This window comes from Mus musculus, chromosome 6 (genome assembly GCF_000001635.26).
Source record: "Mus musculus strain C57BL/6J chromosome 6, GRCm38.p6 C57BL/6J".
Lineage (NCBI taxonomy): Eukaryota > Metazoa > Chordata > Mammalia > Rodentia > Muridae > Mus > Mus musculus.
Genome location: NC_000072.6, coordinates 143941907 through 143968488, shown reverse-complemented (window position 1 = coordinate 143968488; position 26582 = coordinate 143941907). Strand labels below are relative to the sequence as shown.

The following is a 26582-nucleotide window of genomic DNA, read 5'->3' as shown; positions in this document are numbered from 1 at the left end:
CTTTCACCTGTTTGTCCTTGGTCGTTTGCCATCACTTTAAGTAGAGCAGGGCTCCGGGTGTCTTCCTCGGCTCCAGTCTTTACCCGCGGGTCTTCCTGTTTGATCCTAAGTATTTCTCTTGGTGCATACCTGTTAGGGATTGGTCCTCACTTGTCTGTTGCCCTCTTCCATCCTATCAGCTCTGTAAGCATGCTTTTAGAACTCTTCCTATTCCTGGCAGGCAGTTCTTTCTACCCTGTTGAATCAGCAGTGTGATTCGCCAGCCTGCAGGGGAAGGAGTCAGTACTTAGTGATTCGCCAGCCTGCAGGGGAAGGAGTCAGTACTTAGTATTCCCAGGTTCACCCTTGACTCAGGCAGCCCTCTCACCTCTAGCCTCTTCCCGTGGGGTCCTGTCCCCCTCCTGTGGAGACATTCTCGTGTCTATTTTTCTCTTATGTTTCTCCTTTTCCTTGGAATGATTCCCGCACATGCTCCTCTGTATGCTGGGCTCACTCCCCTGGTCCTGCAGCCAGCAGCACTCTGTCCTGCAGCCATCTTGTGGGGTGGGTGGGGATGGACCGCTAGTGAAGCTGGTATTGTATTCTTCTTTCTGTTCCCGGTCCAGCATGTCTCCCTGTGTGCCCATGGTGCTTTCCGGCGATCTCTGTGACTGACTGGGTGACACTGAGTTGTAATAATTGTCTCTTTGTCCCAGGAGACTCAGAGCTAACATGAGTGTGAATTTATTTCCTGAGCCTTAGCCATCCCAAAGTGGATGTTGTGCTTAGCTGATGTGAACTGGATGGAAAAGAAAAAATGAACAAAACCAGCTCATAGAAGGAATGGGGAGAAGCAGATTAACAATAATAAGCATTTACTTAAGATGGAACCAAAAAGTTGTACAGTAGAATGTATTAACTATGAAATTCTGAGATGAATAATTAATAGATACTTTTCTTTATAAATGTGTCAGCATAGTTAATTGGTGGGTCACAAATTTTTTAGAGGCCATGAATATATGCAGTATCTTCTGGTAGAAGAATAGGTGTTAAGAGACAAGATACATTTCGAAGTTTTAAAATCCGGATGTAGCTGTGTAAATTTGTTGTGACATATTCCGACTTGTGAATAGCATGCCCCCTATTAAAAAAAAAAAGACTAAAATTTTGTGACAAAAGTAGTTTATTGAAATTTAATTAAAAATGTCACACATTTTAAAAACTTAATTAATAGTTTAGAAGAAATTTCATGCATTAAGTAATAAAGTGAATTTAGTAGTGATTAAACTTTAAAAATATTCAAAAGTAGCAAATATAGAAGATAAGCTTCCAACGGTACAGCTATTTCATTTTTGAATGTGTCCAGAAAGCCTGGGACTTGTTGACTCAGTGTGCTCCTCTCTCCAAGGTGGAAGCGAGGTTTTAGCAGAGATGAGCTGAACTAACATACAGCTCCCCGCTCTTGCCAAGAATTAGATGCACAGCCCTGCTTGCCCATCAAATTAGTGAACACTAAGCCCCTACCTCAGGCGAGGAGCCCCTTCCCACATCACTTTCCCACCCATCGAGCACAAGTGTCATGTCTCAAGCGCACCTGTGTACGGCCTTACCTTAGGTGTGTTACTCCTTTAACGTTCATTGCTGATGCATGGGTGTTGAACGCCATAGCTCATGGCTCCCAGAAGCTGTTCTGACACATCCACCTTTTCCACAATGCACAACACAGGCCCCTTGCACTTGGGAACAATCCTCAGCGACTTAGAGTAGTCTTGGAAACATTTCAAACAGGACAATTACCAGCCAAACTGTTTCCCACACCCCACACTCTGCATGACCACAGAAGGATCTCTGCTCTTGATTCGAGCAATTTTCATCAGAGGGCAAATTTTTAGCTGAAGAATGTGAGTTGTGAAGATAAAGTGTGCATGGAAATGTGCTTTAGCTTCATATGAAGACCGACCACATACGCTTGGAGTGCATTTGCTGGGAGACTCACTGGGAATATGCAACAGTGCCCTCTTCTCCAGGCTGCCCTGTAATGTTCTACAGAAAACTCACTGTTGAAACGGTGACATTGGGTTGACATGTTTTGTGTAGTCCCTCTTTTTGTCCTGTTGGCCTTAACTTAGCATTTAAAAAAATACAGTACTATGAACAATTTATTTGGCCAAAGTAGGTCTGACTTTCTTGTCAGCGTGATGACTGTTTCTTCGGTAAGAGAGCCCCTGGGGTTTTCCTCTTTTTTAAAGTATACTGTTTCTCACTTGTCATTTTAAAAATATTTAGACACTAAAAATCTAAAGTTATAACAAAATATACTCAATAACTATCCATAATAAAATAAAAATTTCAAATATACAGATTTAATAGAAGGCCCCAGGAATTTTACCTTGTCCCTCATAACATTACAACTTTTACCACATAAAATAGACTGTGCTATTGAATAATACTCTCACATTTGTCCCATAGTAAAAACAACCATTAAGAAATGTCATTGAGAAAAATCTCTATATAAAAACAGTGTGTGGGTTTTTTTTTTTAATTTAAGAAAATGTGTGTCAACTTTGGTGATGTACATCCGTAACCCAAGCACTTGCAAGAAGATGCAAGAGGGACCTGTGTTTGAGAACAACCTGAAAGGCCCTGTTCCCCAACAGAGAGGAAGAAATGAACTTGGAAACCCAGGGGGCAAAGCTAGAGCTGGAGCAAGGCCAAGAGATCAGTGAAAAGCCTAGCTGCCCATCATGCTATCAAGGCAGTAACTGTATCCACGTCATATCCTAACACGATTGCGAAGACACGAAAAACCCAGAGAATGTTTGCAAAAGGGAGGAGTAACAGTTGGATAACCATCTCGTACACAGTAATAAAACATTTCACAGAGGTAGAGCCACCAAGACAACGCGGCAGGGCACGATGAGCTGGCCACCTACAGCACAAGCGTGTAACATGTGCCTCACATTTCTATATTAGCTTCTACCTTCTTCAGAGATGTGACATATGAACCCATGTGGCCTGTATGTGTAAGAACATGAAGCCCCTGAAACAGGCTCTGCTGTACTTCTCTGATAATTGGTCAGTGGTTACGCTGGGCCTCCACAATTTTGCAGTTGATGGATTGCAGGTGCTCCCAGTCCGTCCAACCTGTTGGCTCACGTGTTCCCCATAAAAGAGCCTGAACTGTTGAGTCCAAACAACACAGTGAGAAAGAAGTTGGGCTCCTTTTTCTAAATAAATTCATAGTTCACAGGGGAAACTCAATGTGATTAAAAACCATTCAATACCAGAAGTGTCCTGTTATCTCTCCCAACATTAGCTTATTAAATTATGAAAGGCAGTAGTTCTTTCTGCTCCACAGTTGGCTGCACTAAGAAGTGCCTGATACATAGAGACATTGTGAGAGCCTAAAGATCGTCTGAAGAGTGAGGACAACCTGGCCATGAAGAAACAATGGGAGGGATTGATTAGTGGAACCTTGAGGGCATGCTGCAGAGTGCCTTCTGGTGCAGACAAGCAGAGAGGAAGCCTGCAACCATGTCCTTAAGATCTACTCGGGTGGGGGCAAAGGCTGTGTGATGGATGGAAGGTAGCAGGAACAGCTGGAAAAAGAGCTAGGGAGGAAGGGAAATCTATACGGAAAGGCTTGCTCATTCGTCACCAGATGGAAGCGAACCATTCAAAGTAAAAAAGCAAGAGGGATAAGTACAGTGCACACCTGAGCCTTGGGGGATGAACATGGCAACCAAATGGCATCACACGCCTGGGAATCTCTTAGGAGGAATTTTATAAGGGGCATAGCTTAGTGTCTGTTATTGCCTTGGCATTGGGACCTTCCCTTCCCCTGCTGACCTGTCTAAAGGTCAAGGACAAGACCCAAAGAGTTGTTGACAGTGACGAAGAACTCTTGGAAACAGCTCTGCTGGGGTTGTCCAGAGCCTGAAACCCCAGGATCTGGGATGCTGAATGAGGGGCTCCTCAGGATCCATCTCTCCACTGCTAGCTCTATGGGGGGGACCTTGTCTCAATGTAGTTTTCTCTTTAAGCTTGGGTACACACCGAGATCATTAAGGGTGCTTTGAGGAAGGCCGTGGGCTGATCTTTGGCCTTTGGGACTGAACACGGACAGGAGCCTTACGCTGGGCTTTCTTGAAGCTTTTCACAGGACTCTGGAACTTTTAAGTTCGATAGTTGCTTCATTAAAGCCAGACCCATGGTCACTGTAGGTGTGGGCATCGGCTTCCTGAGATGTGGCTGCTCCTCATGGCCTTCCCCTCATGTATGTTCAATCCAAGGATTCTCTTCTTCTTTCCGTCAAGTGTTCTCATGAAATTTGGGATACTACATTGTCTTAGAAATAAGCTGGATTGTGTAAGATGACTGATACAATGTGTTGTGTGGAATGGAAAGACTGCATGGTGACATGCATGGTGACTAGTCATTGCCCATAACCAGTGTGGCTGCTCAGTCATCTGTCTCTTTGCCTCTTATTCTCATCTGACTCCTCATACCTCTCTGCAGTAACTCATGCTGTTTGTGTTGGATGTCTGTCGGCTTCATGATTTAGTCAATGTGTCCCTACATTTGTACAGTCGCATACTCTTCATCAATGGAATTTCCATAAGCATGCACCTCCTACCATTCTGCCCTAAAAATAGTGACCATGACCATCCAAGCTTCAGTCTTTGTCTTGATGTAGCATTTCCTCATTCTAGTACCTTTGGTTCCAGCGTTGTGTGTGGCAGAAAGATTTATAATAATTTGGCAAAAGGCTTAGATTACAACTAACAGCCATTGCTAAAACAGGAATTCTTCACATTGTCCTATACCCTCTCTGTTCCTCTCTGCTTCTCTTTTCCTCTCTCTTTCTCTCTTCTGTTCTCTCTCTCCTTCTTTGCCTCTCCTCTGTCCCCCTTCTATTCCCCCTACCCTTCTCTCTCTTCCTTTCTATCTCCCTTTCTCTTCCTGTATCCCTCTCTACCTCTGTCTCTATCCTTCTCTCTCCTCTCTCTTCCACTGTCTCTCTCCCTCTTTCCCTCCCTCTGCTCTCCTCCATTTGCTTTCTTCTCATTCATTCATTCCTCCCTCCCTCCCTCCTTCCCTCCCTCCCTCATCCTGACCCTGACCCCTCATGTGAACCAGCCAGTCTTAGATATTTAAGCCCAGAGGTTTATTGTGGCAAATGAAACGAAGGAGAAGCCAGAGGTGAGCTTTTAAAGCAAGAACTGTGAGAAGCATGTGCACCTTATGTGCACCTTCGGATTCCTAGGGGTGGTGAACAGCAGTGAGACGCAGGCTGAGGTGCGCCACAGGGATCACGGAATCTTGGTTTTCTTGGTGATCATATCCTGACTGCCAAGCTCAACTCCACACACATAGATAGTTGGTAGTTATTAAATATTTTCTAGGTTGCTGAATTAGTTATTGTATGGAAAGATTAGTGAGTAATACGGTGTCAGGTATGTGACTTTTAACATGGTCCTGAATCAGTAACCATATTCCCCAGGACAGACTCTGACAATAGATCCACTCACCTGGGAGACCTCACCTAAAGATTTATTTGACAAAAATGCTAGTTATATTAGTTCCTAACTTCTATATTAGGCAATCAGATGACATATTTGTAGAGATGGTTATGCTAGACTGTATTTGTGTACCTGCCTGACTCTGCCTCTCCAGCATACAGTACCACATCTCCCCGCCCTGCTGTCTTTTCTTACATGGGCTCTTGGGACCAGACTGCGGCCCTGTTGATAGTGAGCAAGCACTTCACTGACTTAGCCACCATCGGTTCTGTTTTGATAGTTCATTATTTATTAACTTATATGAATTTCAGATGATAAGAGGACTGCCCAAAACCTAGAGCCCAGATGAGAGATGACAATGGAAACAAAGGCCATGTTATTCCAGGAGGGGTGTGACTGATTTCATCGAAGAGAGCCGCACAGTCTGACAAATTCTGTAGCCACATGAAGCCTTTTGGTGGTAGATGCATCTCGTCAAGCGAGAGACAAAGAACAGGTTTTTTTTCTAGGCCCTCTTCAAGGCTACCCACAATGTTGTAAAACTTCAATATTTTTTTGTGAACATAAGAATTGATCTCCAAGTAATAGCAACTCATAGATGTGATGGACAGATTTGCCTTTAGTTCTATAAGAGAGAATGAGGAGGCCGAGGAGATGCCTCATGTATGACATCGTTAAGGGAGCATGCACAGGACCTGAGTGTAGATCCCCGGCAAATGCTTGCCTGGCATCCCAGCACGGGGACAGCAGAGATGGGAGCGTCCCTGGGCCTCGCTCACCTGCCAGTCAAGCCAATGGATGAGCTCTTGTTCGATGAGAGAGGCTGCCTGGAAAAAAATACAGTGCAAAGTAACTGAGGGGGATACCTGACGCAGGCCGCTGCCCTCCACATGCAACGCAAAGCCGGATGCATGTGTATGTACCCTCACGTGTGCATACATGCATGAATGCACACATACATTACACACACACACACACACACACACACACACACAGAATTAACACACACAGGTGTGGTTTATAATGGATGGTTTCCTCCATTCTGGGAGGTGGCAGCTTTTTAAACAGTATCTCACTGCTAAAAGACAAGAGTGTGGCATTCTCACTGGGGGACTTCATACCAAATGCATTCCCTTGGCTGGATGTTGAACTCAGTTATCCTTTGAAGGGGTGAGGTCTTCTAGCTGTTCCCTCTGAGGTAGTCCCAAGTCACGCCCTTAAAACCAAGTATCCAAACACATTTTGTGTCAACAACTAGTCTTTACCTTCATCTTCAGCATATGTTCACTGCATGTAGTAATGGGATTCATAGACTCTTCCTCTCACATGGATTATGTATTTTGATCATAGGCACCCGTGCCCCCTCCCCCTTTCTCACTTCTTAGCCAAATAGCATCCTTATGTCCCCAAGTGCTCTCTCACTTCCGGTTTCATGTCAGTATACATACGAGTATGTGTGTGTGTGTGTGTAAAGAAGGAAGTGAACTATACAACTGTATAAAATCCAGAAAGCCAAATGAAAGGAGACGTGCAGTATTTGTTTTTCAGAGTAGGACTTTCTCACTTAACGTGGTGCTCTTCATCTTACATCTTCTTCCAAGGGCATAATTACCCGCTTTACTGTGACTAAGACTGCACAGTGTATATGCCCTGCTCTTTTTGATTTATTTCATTCAAATGAATCATTTGCGGGCAGATGTCGAGGCTTATCTCAGGCCTTGGCTGCCATGACTGATACTATAAGAAGCGTGGGTAACAAGCGTCCCTGTGACAGGTTGCGTGGGCATCTTTCAGGTCCATATGCAGGCGAGGGATATAGGGATCACATGGGGGTTCTCCTTTTAGCATGTTGAGGAACCCCCATATTGACTGGATAGACCGACTTCCCCTCAAACGCACCAATTGATTGTTTCCTTGGCGTGGCTTGCACACTGGGCAATAGCCATTCTGACAAGGGCGAAATAGAATCTGGATAAATAACCTTCTGTTCTAGTGACATAAGGGCCTCACGGGTTGGAGCATGGGTCAACAAGACTTCTTCTCTTTGATTCCCTCTCTCACGTTCAGCAGGTTCAAGGTCAGCTGCCGCCATTGATGATTCCCGTGTTCCCTCCTGACCAGCGGACCCTCGCAGCAGCTGCCCAGCAAGGATTCCTCCTTCCTCCTGGTTTCAGCTACAAGGCTGGGTGCAGTAAGTACTCTGAGCTTTTCATTCTGGAGTGGGTGGAGGGCGAAGCTTTCAATTGGAGTATTTAACATAACTGCCACATCAGGAAATGAGTTCACACACTAAGTGGGAGGTAAACCGCAGTGATGGTGAGGGTGTAGGAAGGGTTTGCGTTAGCTTGCGTAAGCACGTATCTCACGTCCATGCCCCCAAAGCCAGTACTTGTCCTTTACACCTCCACTTTGTGCCTTCCAGTTCCAGTGTACTGCTAAAATAAGAATATAATGGCGGAGCCCACTTTTTAAGAACCGCCTTCCTATAGTTTTTCTTTTGTCCAATAATTTAGCCCCGAATTACCTAGAGAGAATGGGACCTTTGTGTCCTTCATATGTTAATAGCCCATTGTAGTTGGAATGTGAAATGACTTTCATAGACTCATGAATTTTGGACAGCACCCCCACCCTCACCCATGGCGATGATGTTTGAGAAATTTGCGGAACCTTAAAGACACAGACTTTCTGGAGGATGTGAATCACTTCCGGTGAGCCTTGGGGGTCTACGGCCCCATCTAGTCGCTATTTCCTCATTGATTTCCGACTGGATGTTTTGAGAAGACAGCCTCAGACTCCTGTCTTGCTGGAAGCCATCCAGGAACTGGCCTTCCTCTCTTAAGTTGCCTCTTGCTGTGTACTTACTGTGTGCCTGCAGCATGCTTCACTCTTCCTGGCGCTTTGAACCTGCTTTAGCTCATGGGAGGGGTCCATTCCTCCCCCTGTGGTGGACACCTTTCCCCCGGCCCCTTTGTGTCATTTATGATTGCCCAGTTGCTCAATATAATTCAAAGGTCTAAAGACTAGAAATAAGTGTTAAAATCGCAGGGGTAAAAATGCAAGACACCACCTAACAGGATAATTAGAAATAATTTCTAGTCAAGTCGTGCAGAGATTCTCAAGTATCACAGCTCAAAACTCAGGACTGTAAAAATCCAGGTCTCCATTTTCCCCTCTGTGTCGTTTTTACTGACTTAGACTATATCCCTCTTGACTTGGTTTTCCTTTGTTTTCAAATGAATCAACGTATTTTCTTTTCATCCTGGACCCTTGACTTATCCATTTCAGAATACAATTACACAGTTCAAACTTTATAGATCATCATTTAGTCTAGAGACTTCGGGTTTTTTTTAAAGGATAATTAAATGCTGTACTTTAAGGATTTAAAATTCTCAGAATAATTTCCATACTAAGGATGGAATTTTATATTCTATTGTTACTCTAAGCTCTGTGTTTGTAAGCATAAAGGGTCTTTGCTTTTCTTTCTCTTTGTGTAAAGAACTACTCCTCACTTGAAACACATGCAGCCAATGTGATTGTGGTTTTTTGTTTTGTTTTTGTTTGTTCATTTGTTTGTTTTGTAATCAAGCTTACTAAAACAAGAGGCCACTGCTTTAAAAAAAATCATCTTTGCCTCAGACTGCACTGCAAAATATGCATATAGTATCATTTTCATTTCCAAAAGAAAAGTAAGTATATTTTTAAGCAAATGTAGACATAAGTGCATTAGCAAATACTATGCAGAAGAGAAGAACATATTGAGGGTGAACATTAGCACACCTACAGAGCCAGACACAATCAGGAGCAGAGGGCTCCTCGCCCCTCTTTTGTAGCTACTGTGTTCAATTTCCCCAGTCTCACTGTGTCATGGACCAAACCAAGTTTTACCTCTGTGAAAACAGTTGGTATTTTAACTGTTTGATATTCACGTCTAAAGCTATAAACAATACCACTCCTTCAGTTACCTTGGAAATAAAATTGAACAAAGCTTTTTACTGCTGCTGGCCAACTTCAGTTTGGCACCTTGACAGACTCTAGAACTTAGCAGAGTCTGTGGGTTGTGAAAGAAAGTGGCTGCCCTTGTTAACACTGGGACTCTTGGGGCAAGCCTCAAGAAGGAGCTGGGCGGGCATGAGAAAAACGCTATAGACAGTCTCTCCACCAATCTTATTGCAAGAAAAGAAAATGGGGAGCAAAACAAAGCCGGCCACCTCATCTTCAGTGTGACTGCTCACCCCAGTTCCCTGCGGCTGTCAACCTGATTTCTGTATATGGCAGACGCTTTGCGTGTAATGATACAGTTCTCAGTGACAAACACTGGCCAGCCCACAAACTGTGTGGGTCTGAAACCAGAGGCTTTTTATCAGCTTGTGAAACGCCAGGCTAAGATTTGTTCAAGAGCTAAAATGTGGATAAATGTTCCCTATAGACACTGGCTGGGGAATCTGCTCACTGCAATCTGAGTCAACAAATCTTATTTGCAGAAAAAGAGGCTCCTTGGAGAACAGAGGTATCGGTGGAGGTGTTGGTCCTGTTTTGAAAATAATGATAAAAGTGTTTCCTGCCATGGAGTGGGCAAACAAAATTGTCCTATAGCTCTTGCTACCCGAATGCGCAGCTCAGACTGATGGCAGCAGAGTTAGCAGCCAGAGACCTCAGAACACACTGACTAGGTGCACAGAAAGGGAGCAATAAGTGTCCTCCAGGCTCACCTGTGAGTCTTCCTGTCAGTTCACAGCCCTCAGAGTATCAATAACACACCCCGAGCATTCTGTTTGAGCACGTAATTAAGCCAAAAGCATATAGCCTCGTGAATCCATACCTAGTTCTTCATTTTCCTACCTATTACTTAAGACCTCAAAAAGTGATTGTAAGAATCTGTGGGGGGGAATAATGGTGTGTGTTTGTTACTGCTGTCGTTGTTGTTGATCACAGACCCAGCCTCACTCTGCAGCCCCGTCCTCCTGCCTCAGCGTAGGGTATCTTAGGACTAGAGGTATCGGTATCAGTACTCAGCCAATAATAAAGGTGGCTTAGTAAACCAAGTGTCATCTCATGAGAAAGAGGAGATATGAACTTGAAAGACTCATATGAAAACATCCTGGGTAGGTCAACTCTATCTCACCCAATTCACTCAAGGAGAGGAAGTGACTTGTTCTTTCTAAACTCTTAAGCAGGCTACAATGTGACAAATAAATTCATAACACATAATTTACAGTTTCAAGACTAATGTATATCTGACAGTACTAGCTCACTGATAGCAGAAAGCAATCATGACAGCCCATTAAATAAGTCTGGAGCGCAAAGCACCTAAAATGTTAGTTCTGAATTCTAAGCCAAGTGGGTACACATACAATTTAGCTCAATCACTCCAGGGGTCTCAGGAGTGTACCCACATAGTCTTCAGAGTAGAGCCCCAACTTGTGAGGCAAAACTTAAACCTGTGAGCACTAAGGCTACTGCCAAGTACCTACCTTCAAATAAAGGTTTAAGTAGCTTTGGTACCTGCAAAAGTACTTTGTGTTGGAAAAAAGGCACATCCCTTGTCGTTGTTTATCTTAGAAAACTCAATCCTACTTTAAAGGGACGAGATAAGTGTGTTGTGTGTGTGTTGGTAAACACCAAATACTTTGAACCTGGAACAACCTTTGTAGACCTTGGCTGATGTAAGGGCTGAGGCTTGCTCTGCAGCCTTCTCTGTCTGGGTCCCTTCCTCTGTGCACGGCTTCCGGTGGATGATTTTCAGGAAAACCCCTGTTGCTCTACAGTGTTTAGTTTAGAAACAGAATTGGGAGGAGTAGATGACTCAGACACTGGTGGCCATAGCCCCCTGTCCTTTTCTCGATTTGGGCACAAAATTTCCAATCCTATAATTCTACTAGTCACAAGCATTGGAAATTTTGACAAGGAGGCATTTTATATGGAAATAATAAAATCTTGAGAAAAGTCAAAATTCAGTAAAAGAACAGTTTTTATGCACACTATAAAAATGAGTTGGAAAAGAACTGGCTTGATCACTTAGCACAGGGTGCAGAATAGAATGTGTCATATGACCAGGGACACAGCGTCACCTTGCTAGATGGACAGGAAGCCAATGTCTTGTGCCCCGGGCCTGGGGGTGGTCCTGGTTGGCTCCCAAGGGCATGCTGGGTATTTGCACAATTCAAACAACATCTAGATGCATCTACTTGCCACTTTGCAAACTTCTGTATTTAAATTGTGTGAACTTTTCTACTCTATAAGAAGGAGTAGATGGATTTTCTTTTCTCCTAATGGTGGCATTGCATGAGGATGGCATGGAAAGTGCTTTAACTCAGGGAGGTCTTGGGGATTTCTGCCCAGTGTAGTGTTACTACTGCATCTTCTGTTGTTGTTGCTGGTGGTGATCATGGTGGTGGTGGTGGTGATGGTGGTGGTGGTGGTGGTGATGGTGGTGGTGGTGGTGGTGGTGGTGGTGATGGTGATCATGGTGATGGTGGTGGTGGTGGTGGTGATGGTGGTGGTGGTGGTGGTGATGGTGGTGATCATGGTGATGGTGGTGGTGATGGTGATGGTGGTGGTGATGATGGGGTGATCATGGTGGTGATGGTGGTGGTGGTGGTGGTGATGGTGGTGATCATGGTGATGGTGGTGGTGGTGTTGGTGGTGGTGGTGATGGTGGTGGTGATGGTGATGGTGATACATTTTCCTCCCCCTCCTCTTCTTCCTCTTCCTCTTCTTGTTTTAACTCTGTTACTACAGAGTTTATTTTCTCAACCAGGAAGTTGTCATGATCATAACATAACAAAACGTATTCCCACATAACGTACAGAACTATGTGTACTGTGGTGAAGATAACCAATTCATAGATCTATACCAGTTGATTCCTCCCTGTGCATGACTGAAGGCTCTCAGATGTGTTTGTTTTGCAAACTGTTCCCAATCCCAGCCAGGCGATAGCAGATTAAGAAGCGCTTGGAATGTCAGGGCTTCGAGGTGGAACCCGATTCTGAGTCTGCTGGTTAGAAAGAAAGACACATAGCCCACATGGACTCACACATTCAGATACCTAGTCTCCAGTTGGTAGTGCTGTTTAAGACAACTTTGGAACATTTATAAGGTGGATCATTGGTGGAGGAAGTGTGTCACTAAAGGGAAGACTTTGAGAATTCACAGCTTTACCCCACTTCCTCTTCTCCCCCTCCCCCTCTCCTCCCACTTTGTCCCATGTGTGAAGATGAAAGTGATTATCTCCCTCCCTGGCTCTGCCTTTGCTCCTGCCCATGCGACAAACTTTCCCTGACATTACAGGCCCTTTCTCCAATAGAGGCACGTTCAGCCATGGCTCAAAGGGATTCAGTATAGGAATAAACACTTTCAAACTCAGCAACTAAGTCAGACATCCCCAAAGGCTTTAACTTACAAAATTTGAGGAAGGGAGAGAATTAGGGGTCTAGGGGGAAAATAATGTCAATCACTTTAACACAATATGGAAGGAAACCTGAAGATCTGATCAGATCTCCCTTCCTCTGCTTATTGATGTGGAGCCCACAGTCTGCAATGGCCAGGACCCAGGTTTCCTCCCTAGGTTTAATAAATGTGCACCATGTTGATGGGTTTTGGCGTATGTCTTGGTGACTGTTGGACACTGATTGCCTATGACCTGTGTGTCAGCTGACGCCGTGGACTCTGTTAAATCAGAAATTAGCATGTGGTCTTCTAAATGCCAGATCACAGAACCTGTGCACCAGAGGAACACAGCAGAACCCACAAGGTCTCCCCATCAGGCAATGACACATGTGGTATTAACTAGAAACAGGAACATGTCAACAAGTTTGCCTGAGGAAATCGGTGGCATTTCATTCCTAAGCATTAATTTTATTGTGGCATATGAGGACCTAATTAACTGAGAGTTCCCTTTCTTATTGGAAGAGAAAACACTGTTCAGAAAACTGACTCGGAATAAATACAGCACATTTTAAGTTTATTAAGCCTGGCTTATCAACCCCTATTTACTTAAGCTAATCTCATAAGGCAATTAAGTATTTCAATCACTATATTGCTATTTTATTTAGCATACTTCTGAAAAATTAATCGATGTGCTAAAATGCAAAAGAGCATGCGATTGAATCTCTCCATCTCTGATTTCACAGAGCCACGAGTGACTAAATACAGTTCCTTCAAAAAAAAATCACATAATTGTTTCCAACTTGAGCCTAATAAACAGAGAAGTGGAAACAGACATGTGAAAAACGCTAGCAGGGAACATCCCAAAGTTGGTAGTAATAAAGAAAACAACGAAGGTTTGGGGTGCATCAAATCATAGGTTGAAATCACTTCCTGCTCATGCAGATGACCTGAGCTGATTCCCAGAGCCCAGGTTGGGTGACTCACAGCCACCTGTAACTTTATCTCCAGGTGCTATGACAAGTCTTCTGTCTTTTGTGGGCACCTACATACATGTGGCAATCACCCACACAGACACAGAAATAGAAATAAATTTATACCTTAGAAAGAGATGGGCTTCAAAAGAAAGAAACATTTCCACCAGCATCCCCCACATCTGCAGACTCTGCTATGTTCCTAAGTCACAGGAAGCCACATCTGGTCTTGACCCTGATCCTTGAAGAAGTGGGGTGTAGTTTTCTAGTCATGTTTTTATAACATCATCTTTTCTCAGTATCAACACTCTCAGGTCGACACTTTGCTTTGTGCCTTCACTCTTTGAACATCCAGGCAGCCACAGAAGCAGTCCCAGATACTTTATATGATAATTTATATTTTTAATTGACTCATTATAGCTATTTCTAAAGAAGACAAATCATTGTCACATCACAATTGGGTATGAAGTGAGTGATCCAACTCTGGAAATAAAGGCAGGCAGAATTAAAATCCTGTCACTCATTCTAGGCCACAGCTCAGGTGAGTCCAGTCATTCCAGGCAGCTTATTCCTAACTACCGAGGACCTGGGTTTATGTGCTTCCTTTAGAAGTGAGGGTGTCTAAAACGTGCCATGTAAAGTCTTGTCGGCTAAGAGTCATCCCACTTATATTTCCTGCTGGCTGCTTTCCTCCCTGCCACCCCGGTTACATTTCTCATCACTGTGGCCAATGTATGACATGAGGCAGTCTACAGGAGGGAGGGGTTTAGGGAAGGGTGGCCTTGGAAGCCAGAGGTGAGCACTCACAGTTTCAGCTCTTGGGAGCCAGAGCAACCAGCTTCCTCTGGTGAGGTTCGTCCTCCAAAAGGTTCCACAACCTTCTAAACTGGAAGCCAATCACTCACTCTGAGGGACATATCCATGCAAGCCAAGACACCTGAAGACCACAGACTCAGAGCGCAATTTGGAAAATGAGATGTCTATCCTGACAGGCAGAATAGCAAAATGCCTATAAAAAAATTAAAAATCTTCAGTTACTTGCTAAACCCTGAGGACGAGTTGGACATGAAAGAGAAAACACATTTGATTGTGTCTAAATCGACTTAAAAGAATTCCCTTCTTCTAAGTTACTACCTCGTAATATTTAACTCTACTAGGTCCATGTTCTCCATAACATTCCATTCCTCGTTAAGACACAGAGGCAGAACTTAGATGTATATTCTGGTATAGTTCTGGATGTGAAAGCAATTAGTTAATGAACAGGCAGCTCAATGTGAGTTACTGTGCAATCGTTTAAATGCCACCTCTGTGGTAATGTTAGAACGCAGGAGCAAAAGGCACCTGCCAAGGAAGGTCCCCTTTTCAGAGATAGCAAAGTTCCTGAGACGATTAACCCAGGGTTTTCCTTCACACTAGAATTTTCCAATTCTGACCCAAGAGTTGAAGAAAAACCAGGTACCTCATCATTGATATGCAGAAATCTCGTTCTGTGCTGAGAGGTATTTCCTAACGTGTTCATAAATTAATCTCTTTCTAAACTAGCTATCGAGGTAACTATTAAATAGGATAAAGTTTTCATTTGCCACGCTACATTAAAAAGTCATAAAACCATTTCATTAAAGGCACCTCCTATCGAAAAAATGTTAGCCTGTAACAGAGCACTTAAGAGCTAACGATTATCTCAGAATGTCTTCTTTTAAAATATCTAGAGAGCCAAAGAAGGCCCAATACAGTTTACTTTCTCAACTAAAATTCACTAGGAATATTTGTATCCATTCCTTACTGTTTGGTGGGAGTCAATACAAAATATTATCATGTCTCATAATTTTTTTCAAATTAAAATCATATTATGCTATAATAGCAAATCTTTTTGCAAGAAAAAAGACATTCTGTATTTCTCCATTCTGAGTTCAAAAAGCTGTTTGAGGAGAGTCTTCCTATATCTAAGTGTGCTGGGTCGCGGGTCATTGCTCAGCACTTTGGAGCACTGGATGCTCTTGTAGAGGACCTGAGTTTGATTGTCAGCACCCACAGGGAGGCTCTCCACCCTCTGTAACTCAACTTCCAGGAGTTCCAACATCCTCTTCTGGGTTTCGTGGTCCTTGCATGCACCTCTACACACAGAACTAAAATTAAATAATCACTCTCAAAACCACTTTTAATAAACAAATAAATACAATGAGGATGAAAGTGTAGCTGTTCTTATTGGTATGAAGAGTCACATTTCTGCTTCCTTAGATTTCAGAATAAACTGGCAGAGGGCTATCATGGAGATGAAAAATGGTTTGTCTGTGTATGACATATTTTCCCAGTGTGTCTTCAGCAGTACTTAAATAGATGATAATAACAACTTAGGAATGAAAAAGTTTAACACTTTGAAGATACATACTGTTTACTTAGAATGAGTGTGTATTTGTGTGTGTGTGTACATGTGTGTACATGTGTGTACATGTATGTACATGTGTGCCTGCATGCAGCCTGAACAGAGAGGTCTGAACACAACCCACATGAGATGGTTTTCTCTTAGGTCATGTAGATTACAGGGAGCAAACTTGGGTTTTCAGGTTTCGTGGCAAGCCCCACCCCCACCCCCTGAGCCATCTCACTGATCGAAATATAATGTACCATTATATCTATCTAATCGGATATGAATTGCTTTTGAAATATGTTTATAAAAGACAGATCATGAAGTAGAAAAGATATTCATTCCCTGAAATATATATGGAAAATTCATCTTTTTTAAGACTCTTTTTAGAATTTATTATGGTGTGGAAAATTAAACCCAGGATACCTGTGTCCTGGAGAAATGCTGTAGACCTGAGGTACATCCGTGGAACTAACATCTTAGCTTCTCTGTGTGATGTCACATCTTCAGCCTCTACCTTCTTCACTACCTGCCCTTTTTATTATAGGAAGCCAATATTTTTTTAAAAAAATTATTTGAATTAAACACTGTATAATAAAACCAATTTGTTACTTATTTGTAGAATTATTTGCTTATGATCTGTTTCTTTCATTAAACACTATAGATTCAGTCCACCAGGAGGCATCTACAGTTTTAGATACTTGGCTAGCTTCCTAATTAAATACCACATTCATTCATTCATTCATTCATTCATTCATTCATTCATTCATTCTTAAGAGAGTTAAATGAATCATGTATGTGCTTGGAAGTGGGTATTACACGATTTGTAAAATATAGTCCCTACCTTTGGCATGTTCATAATCTAGCCGAGAAGAATTGAATTCTTCTAGTCTGAGTGTCTATGTCTGCCCAAAACTCATGTGGTAGATTTCTAGCTCTTGGAGTGATTCTTCTAGGAACTGGGGTATTCATGACAAATAGGTCAAGAGAGAGAAGCCCTTAGGAATCCTGAGAGCTGCTCTGCCCCTTCTATATGGTGGCTTCCACAAGCAGCATCTATGAAACAGTTTGTCATTACATGCAAAGCTTGTCAGGCCCTTGCTCTCAGGCTTCCCAGCCTCCAGAACTATAAGTGAATGTTAGTTAGGCAAGAAAGGGGCTCACTCCTGTGATTCTGGCACTTAGAAGGGTGGGGAAAAAGATTGCTGAAGAGTTGGAGGACAGCCTGAGCAAGACAGAGATGGGGAGGGAGACAGGAGGGAGGGAAGGAGGGGAAAAGGGAGGGAGGGAGGGAGGGAGAAAGAAGGGAGTGAAGGAGGGAGGGAGGGAGGGAGGGAGGGAGGGAGGGAGGGAGGGAGGGAGGGAGGGAGGGAGGAAGATTGGAGTCTTGCTTTCCAGGCACCTTGTTTCTGATTCTTTGTAGTATGTCAAATAGAGTAAGATGAAGATGGAAAGAATTGCAGAATGCTAGAAATATGCCTAAGGTTTGAGAGGGAATGTTTTGAAGAAATTCATCTAAATCAATGAGGAAAAACATATCCAGGCATCTTCTGAGTGTGGGGATCTCTGCTTCCAACCTTGAGTAACAAGAACAGTTGAACCACTGATGAGTTAAAGGCACATTCTGACACAGAACCCTACACATAGAGTAGGGTTCACCTGACCCTGACCTAACATGGTGAGGGGGCAACTCTAAGACATGACAAGTGCATCACTTGGGGGCCTGAGACTGATGCAACGTAGTGTTTTACAGTTGACTATGAAGAAGTTGAAAAATAACTGAAGAACTAAAGCCCAGGGTTGAGGTCATATAAGGCATCCATGCATCTGTCTCCATATCTGACCATACATGGTTCATTCATCTACACACACCACTCTGTCTTCCCACACACCCACCCATCCACCTACCCCATCCACTTATTCATCCATGCAACCATCCGTGCACCCATACAGCCCTCAGTAGAACTACAAGAGTCTCTCAACTTGTCTCAAGTTTCCATTGGCGCTTGTTATCGCACTCAATAATTATTAAATTATACTATATACATTTTAAAACATTTATTGGCTATATGTTGTGTGTTAGGAGCTAAAATGCAATGTTGAATAAGATAAGCATGGTCTCTTCCCCAGGTACTCCTAGTTTACATAAAGTTCTCCTTCTGGTTCTTACCACCATTATTAGTTAACCCTCAGTGACTAGTGCTACAACACCACAGAGTAGGAAAGTCGGGAAGAATGGGAAGAACAGGGCTCTGTTTTGACTTGTGGTTCAGAGCTCCGAGGTCAGAAATCCACATCTGAAGATCGCCCTCCTACCAGCTGATGTAATGTGGCATGGGACATGGCACAGAGTCTCAACAGACAGGATTCTTATTTCTCTTCTAAATGCAAAGCTTCCAACTCTAGTCACTCTCCAAATGCCCTGCCTCTCAACACGACGATCCCAGGGCTGGAGAGAGAGAGAGAGAGAGAGAGAGAGAGAGCACTCAGCAGGCCTCTTTAGGTACCCTCATATATGTGACACATATGTGTATGCACACAGGTATACAACTGTGCACATAATGAAATAAATCTCAACAGATAAACCTTTCTGTTAGATTGTGTTTCCAACTTCTTATTCCTTTCCAGTGGATATTCGGTACAAACACGTGTGTACAGGTGTACACACACACATATAAGAACCACACACACACATGCTAGCATATGTAAAATGTTCTAAATTTAACAAAGGTCTAAAACTCAATAAATATTAGCTGCCCACACTTAAAACAGGTGGGAGGTGGGAATAAGGAATTTGGAGAAAGACGAGATTTAGTTCCTGAGCCACACGCCAGAATCAAATGGAAAGCTCACCTGTGGTTTCCCCCTCTGTTTTCTTATGCCTCTTTTCTGCCAACTAATTGGGGCCTCTGCTCTCTGCAGGTGCTGTCCCTCTCCTGTTCCATCCCGATTAGTTCAGGCCATTAGCATTTCCCACTGGATTTACTGCAATGGGTTTAACATGTCTCTTTGTCTTGCCTTTCCCTTTTCCAATCGATCTCTCTCTAGCCACAAAATTGATCTATCTGGAACACAAATCAGGCTGTGTCACTACCCTGCTTAGCATCAGCCATCGCCATCAGAGCAAAGAGCAAGGCTCTGTAAGCTCTCAGTTCTGCTCACCCTGCGGGCACGTAGCTACTGCCCCCGTTCTGTACCAGATACACTAGAAGGATGTACCTGTGTGTGCTGGAGCCGAGACAGGAGTGTGAGTCGTGTGAGCATTGCCAGTGAGCAGCAGGGGCTCAAAGCAGAAGGTGCTGGTTGTCAATTCTTTCAACAGCCTCTGAGAGGGAGCAAAGCAACCCCTTCATTCTTGGCTTCTCTGCTACACTGTCCTTGAGAACCTCGCTTTTTGTCTTAGGTGCCTGCAGAGCTTTCCCCTGGAAATTAGAGAACAGGAGGTATTGAGTGCACATCTGAGGAGAGAGAGAATCTGCCTCCAGGAAGTGACAGGGCTTGTGTGTACTCAGCGTTTCTAGAAACATTCAGTACTCTGCTGCTTTGCCCAGAGCATCCTGAGGCCAGCTGCATGTGTTTGTGTGATTGTGTCCTCATTAGATAACACATGCCACCAGGACAGGTGTGTGTGTGTGTGTGTGTGTGTGTGTGTGTGAGTGTGTGTGCGTGCGCGCACTTGGGCACATGTGTGCATGCATGAACATGTGTGTATGGAGGTATGTATACATGCATGTTTGTGTGTTGGGGGCAGGATAGTGGTTTTCATATTTCTTGGAACCTACAGAAAGAAATCTGCTGTTGTCAAGGAAGCAAAACAAAGACTTAATAAATGCCCCAGGCTGATGATGTATTTACAGGCTCATTTCAGTAAAGACGTAGGTTTCAATAGCCTCTGCATTAGGTCAGCAGCTGCTCAAAGTGTTTGCCTGACCCTGGCAAAGGCCACACCTACATCGCAAACTCCGAAGCTAAACAACCCTGTGTGAGGAAATATTTTCTTGCCTTTTATATACCATAGCAACATATCATAGCACAACTATAGGTCAGTGATGTGTGGAGCCTCATTGTGTGACTCAACAGTATCAGGAAACCTGGAGAGGTTAAGGCCAGACTAGCATCTTTGTTCCCACACACACCGTAATCTTGGCTGAATTATGAGTGCATTGACTAGCACCCTGGGCATGGTGTCTTCAGAAACTTTTCGCCCTTGCCCATTGCGCTCCAAACCCAGTCAGTTACGTAGCCCCGTGTGGGCTTGGGACCCAGACTTGAGGATGCCAGGGCCTTGGTGTATTCTGCAACCTCATAAAAAATTGTTATTTTGAACTAGAATTTTCCAGGCATGAACTTCAAATAAGAAAATTAATTTTGGAAAGGTTGAGGGAAAAACTGTTCAAATGGTTAAAAAAAAACTGAGGTAGGAATAAAAGAAATTACTTTTAAGTAGTTGAAAGTCAATTTGAATAACACACATGATTGGACTTTAAAAGTCAGAGTTTTCCATTATCTGTCATTCACTAAGTTCCTTGTGTGGTATTTACAAAATAAACCCGGTATAATATTCTCTTGGACCAGGTAATTGTGGGATGGAATGAATGAGTGACAGCATTTCTACAAAATTATTCTTCCCTGGTTGCTTCTGATTTTTGATTTGCCGTTTATGAATGCTCATAGGTCCCATGTCTACCAAAGAGCATGGCATGTTTGTAAAATATAGTTTGAGTTTCCTTAACTAAGAGTTAAATTGCTACATTAGAAAATTTCTCAGCGACTGTGTTTCTGTTTATTTCAGAACATGGTCGCAGATTTCAACATACCCAGCTCTAAATATTTTGGGCTTTAAAAATTAATATTGAGGTAGAGATGTTGTAATGTATGTGAATTTCACATTGGGTGGAGATCGCTGCTATGGTGTGGCTCCTTAGAGAGACGCTTCTAAAATGTGCTGAATTCTTGCTAAAGATCGCGTGTATATATTTCAGTAGCTGTATGTGACTGAAGAGACACAATGGTTGTGAATACTTCCCTCATTTCTGCTGCCAAAATTTGTTGTCCTCCATTCCCTTAAATATCAAACAGGTTAGCAAACAGCATTCTTAGACTGTTGTGTTCTAGAATGAAATGTCACAGACTAAGTGACTTAGGCAACAGGAATGGTTCTTACAAGCATAGAAGCTAGGAGATGAAGCAGTTCTTATGAAGCCTCTTTCTTCAGCGTACATGATACGTCCTCCCCTGCTCGCCCCAGAGGTATGTCTGTGTCCTAAACATCTTCCTCTAAGGACTCATGTCAGGGCCAGGAAGATGCCCCAGAGTGCAAAAACTATTTCTGTACAAACACAATAGCCTGAATTCATGTCATGGGATCCATGCTAGATTCACTGATTCTCGCCTGTAATCATAGCACTCTGAAGTCGAGAAGGAAAACCAGAGAATCAGCCAGAAGCTTGTGGGCCAGTTAGCCTAGAGAACGAAGCACAGGGGCCAGAGAGCAAGATCTAGCCTTCCTTCACAAGTGGGAGACAAGAACTGACTCACTAAAGTGGTTCGATGATTGCAGCACCTATAACATCACACACACACACATTAATTTTAAACAATGGACTTTTCTTAGATTAGGGTCCGTCACTGAATGCATTTTACTAATTCATTTCATTAACTCCATGTACAGCCACTGAGGTCCTTTGGATTTGGGTTTCAGTATATCAACAGGAGCTAGACAATGAATTCAACCAATAACAAATGTCTATTATTACTTATTGCTTATGACTGTTTCATATATATCCATACATTTACATATGTGTCCTACATGTATGATAAGAGTGCATTTATTTAGATATAAATACAAAGAAAGGTATGTGAATGTTGTCGTGCATGTAAGGAATGAAAATGATAATATTCTGATATGTGCATTGTAAAAGATGTTAGAGTAGTCTGGATTTTAGCCCCTGACTTTTACACGTGCATATAACCTATTACTATTTAGACGTTAGTGGTGTGTAAACCCGAGCCACCATTGCAGGTGTTTGCTCTCATGCAAACATACTCATGACCTTGTGTTCCTGAAACACACATCTAGATAATCAAGTTATTCCTCCTGTTACTTGATCTCTTTCGTGGCATTGCTAAAACCACATTTATATGGTTGTTTTTTGTTTGTTTGTTTTTTGAGGTGGGGGATCTTGCTGTGTAGCTCAGGCTGGACTGAGAATCACAACATAGCGCAGGGTGGCCTAGAACTGATAGTTTCTGTCTCAGCCCCACAGGCAGGAAGCACCCTGGCCACACTCAGTTCTCCTCTGTTGCCTTCCATGACGAGCATCTGAAACTCTTTCATGGTGGAGTGTGGAAAAGGTTCCTCCTCTCTGCTTTCTTCCGTGGCTCATCCGTTAGGCTGGGTTCCTTTCCCCTGCCCAGGCTTCACACTCACATTCTGATACAGGTCACCCGGCCTGCTCACTCTGTCCTCCCCACCACCTGACAGCTACTGGAGCCAAGGTAACTTCTTGCTTCCCCTGTACCTCTGCGTAAAGCCTAAAGCTACCAGCCCTCAACTCCCTTAGCACTCAGCAACCGCCTGAGCAACTCAAACACGCTCAGACAGTACGAACGTATGATGATTAGAGGCCCAGATTTCTTTAATTTTATTGTGATGTCTCACACAGCACCCGGCAGATTCCTAATCACATGGTGGATGTTGCAAGTGCTTATTAATTGATTAATTTACAACAGGGAAAGTAAATTATATAAATGAATTATCCCTGTGAAGAGCCCTGTACATGAGCGGCTTAGTTAATTTTAAGATTGTGTTCATTAAATGAGGAGTACAAATGAATTACAATGTTGTAAGCATTTACATGATCGATTCTAATAACCATACAATTACAATATTTACCATTTTAGCTAGTTTGTACAAATGTGATTTCAACTTTAAACATTTCAACTTCCCTCTGTTGAACTAGTGTCATATAGATTAGGCAATTAATGATACCAAGTGGCAGTAGACCCCAAACGTATGATGACATCACCTGCCCCTCCCCTTGTCACATGCTTGTCCTGTCTTTACAGGATGCTCCTCACTAGCAGAGCAGCCTGCTCTCATGTTTGCACCTATTTGTCTCTTTAAACGTGAACCCCACCTAGTCTCACTTCTGCAGGCAGCAGCATCAACAACTTCCACATTGTCTCTCTTCCAGCATCTGCCAGGAGGAAGATGCTTGCAGATCACCTGGAAATCCCGTTAAAATTTAAATTCTGATTCAGAAGTGTAATCATGCCAATTTAACTAATTTCCCCAAAGCTAGGTGCCACTACACACCCAACCAACCTTCAATTTGATCCTGCCTTGCTGGTGCCCGAAGCTCAGGCTCTTTGACATCGCAAATCCACCCCCACACACCAGCCTGGGCACTGGCTGGCCAGGGGTGGGGTAGGTTTGTACCTCCATCTGAGGAGTGTACTCTTAGCAAGTTTGTCCTAGCCTGTACATTTGAGAATAATCCTGCACCGGGGGTGGGGTGGGGGGGAGGTGGGGGGGGTGGGGGGATGGGGGGGTGGGGGGTGGGGGTGGGTGTGGGTAGGGGGGGTGTACACAGGTCAGAAATGTAAGTAATTAGAGTCATTGTGTTTCTCCCAGCAGTGCCTGGAGCACTGGCTTTAGGGAGGACTTTGCAACTGTATCTTTCTTAGGAGCTGTGGCCTCCACTCAGGGGCAGTCACATTTTAAGAAGCATCCACAACTGCTGCCTCCAGCACCCTTTCCTGCCCTCACCTGACCATATTCACTCCAAGTCAGTTTTCACCAGCTTCTCTCCAGTGAGACCTGACTCCCTCCCCCAACTCACCCTTTCCACTCCAGCTTCCTTTTCTGTAGCCTCTTCTTCCCTGAACATTCCTTCGCTGTCAGTCGAAATTTCCAGAATGACTTCCTCTCATTCACTGTTGCTATGTTGAAATCACCTAACCAAAAAAAAAAAAAAAAAAAAAAAACGGCTCGGGGAAGGAGTTCAAGTTAGCTTGCAATTCCAAGTTACGGGGTCCAACGTGGGAGTGGGGGTGGGGCAGTCAAGATGGCAGAAACTTGAAGCAAATGGTCATACCCACAGGCAAGGGCGGAGAGAAATGGTGTGACTGGGTGCTGGCTTCCTCTTCAGCGCACCCTTTCCGCTGCTGTTCCAAACCCAGGGAGTGAATGGGGCTACACATTTCTTAGGCTCGCTCCTCCAACATCAGTTAATGCTACCGAGATCGCCCCCGCCCTGCCCCCACAGACCAGCTTTTCCTACTGTCTCTCACTGAGACTTTCTTCCCAGGTCACTTTAATCACTAAAATCCCAGGATCTCACACTTATTTTTAAAGTCACCAATAGTCTCCATGTTCCCTTTAGATGATAAATCATCATTACAGTCTCCAGTCCTAGGAACTGTTTGCTTGAGGTTTGTTCTCCTCTGTATTTACTCCAAACTGATGTTACTGAGTCTCAGGGCTTCACTGGGATGCGTGCTCACCTCTTGCAAAGGTTGGTAAGCAAATATCCAAAGTATTTTCTTATTCCTTCGTGTGTCTCACTCCGCCTCCCACCCTCGTGTAGCAACCTTATCCCTTATCTCTGTTATGAGCCAAATAAATAGACTCCGAAATTCACCTTGAGCCAGTTCCTACTTTGTCACAAAGCCAGCCAACTTCCTTGTGAGTTCGACCCCCGTAAGTGTTGAATTTCTTAGGTTTTTACCAATCCACCCCCTGTCACCTGCTACACAGAAGACGGCTCCTGTGACTTCCACTTGCTAGTTAAGTAGTCTTGGTTGTTTTTCTTCTTCACACGTGGGGTTCCCTTTCTTCTGTAGGGTAAAGTTAGGCGCTTTAATATTTGTGTATAGTACCCTGGATACTAAGTTACCACCCAACACTGTCCACAGTCCTTGCTTATCTATTTCAACCCGCTCTGTGGTTCAGCCACCCTGTGCTCTTAGTTTAAACTGTCAACTTGACACCACCTATATTGCCTGGGAAAAGAGTCTCAGTTTCAGAATTACCTAAATCAGATTGGCCTGTCACTAAGACCGTGGGGATTATCTCCATTGTTGGTTGCCCTAGAGCATTCAGCCCATTGTGGGCAGCACCATTCCCTAGGCAAGGCTCGGGACTGTGTAAGGAATCTAGCTGGAGAAGCAAGCAGGCAGCGTATGTACATACATTCAGTCCCCCCTGCGTGTTTGTGAATGTTATGTGATTGGCTGTCTCAAGTTCTTCCCGTGACTTCCCCTCAGCAAGGGAACGTCACCTGGAATTGAAATCCAAATAAGTTCTTGATTCCCCTGGTTGCTTTTTCTCAGGCAATCTGTCACAATAACAGAAACAAAGCTAGAGCATTCTCTTTCCAATAAAAATACTAAATAGTGTATATATATATGTATATATATACATATATATATATATACATATATATATATATACACACAATCTCCATAGCAGTAAAAAATATTTATTATAACACAAAATCAAAACCAAGTATAAAATCAAGGAATTGGTGAAACATAGCTGTTGAGACTCTGTGAACATGCTACTATGAGGCCTCTCTGGAAGCCTACTGCTTGAACTTCACTGCGTTCTTGATAAAACCCTGTGTTTATGTTATACTTTTTAAGAATTCATCTTCCAGTACCAAGAGCAGTGTTCACAATTTATCCTGGGTACTCAGTAAGTGTTTAAAAGTGAATTACCTTAATATTGTTTATGCATGAACACTTAGTTTCTTTCATGGATTAATTTTTGCTTGGTTTTTTTTTTTTCAGACAGGGTCTCACTTGTGTAGCCCCCACTGGCCATAAATTTCAGGTCTTTCTCTCTCAGTTTCCTGAATGGTAGTTTACAGACATCTGGCCTCACATGTTCAATTTCTAAAGTCAGTTTAATATCTTAGAAAAATTATTCTTATAGTCATTACTTTTAATTTCTTGCTATCTCCTATCCCCAGTGGTTAACTAGTGCATACTATTGGTTACATTACTAACACACAGTTAGCCTCTGTGCAGAGTATCTATCCACCTTAGCTCTTATTAGCAAATAAATATTTCTCAATCTGCATCAAAAATACACCACATGACCCATGTATACCCCTGGTATACATTTTTATAAAACATAAGATGAAAAAAAAAACAAGACCTTTTTTTTAAAGTCTAATTTTGGAAGATCTATTTGTTCATTTGTTGTCTCTAAAATATACTTTTGGCAACATTTATCTCTATAAAATTAAAATGTCAACATTTTCTATAATGTCAAAAAGAAAAGAAAGGGCAAACATGAGATGTTTTCTTTACTCTGAAACTGTCCGTGAGCTATTAGACCACAAGGCAACA

General features: G+C 43.2%; 1 protein-coding gene and 1 long non-coding RNA gene across 29 annotated transcripts in view; one reads left to right on the top strand and one right to left on the bottom strand.

Annotated features, from left to right (window-relative positions):
- Positions 1-26582, top strand: part of Sox5 (SRY (sex determining region Y)-box 5) — a 953863-nt gene that overhangs the window by 813799 nt on the left and 113482 nt on the right. For 14 of the 28 annotated variants that reach the window (XM_006506931.4, NM_001113559.2, XM_011241579.2 and 11 more), the window contains one exon: positions 7569-7692. In XM_006506931.4, the coding sequence (XP_006506994.1) occupies positions 7569-7692 (124 nt within the window). Of the gene's footprint in view, positions 1-7568; positions 7693-21329; positions 21474-24610; positions 24743-26582 lie in introns of those variants that run through there. The other 14 variants (NM_001243163.1, NM_011444.3, XM_011241582.2 and 11 more) reach the window with 4 other exon arrangements.
- Positions 6149-14863, bottom strand: Gm52486. The gene is made up of 3 exons (XR_003956372.1): positions 14666-14863; positions 6623-6717; positions 6149-6328 (listed from the first exon to the last, which is right to left on the bottom strand). It is a non-coding gene; the product is annotated as a predicted gene, 52486 (long non-coding RNA).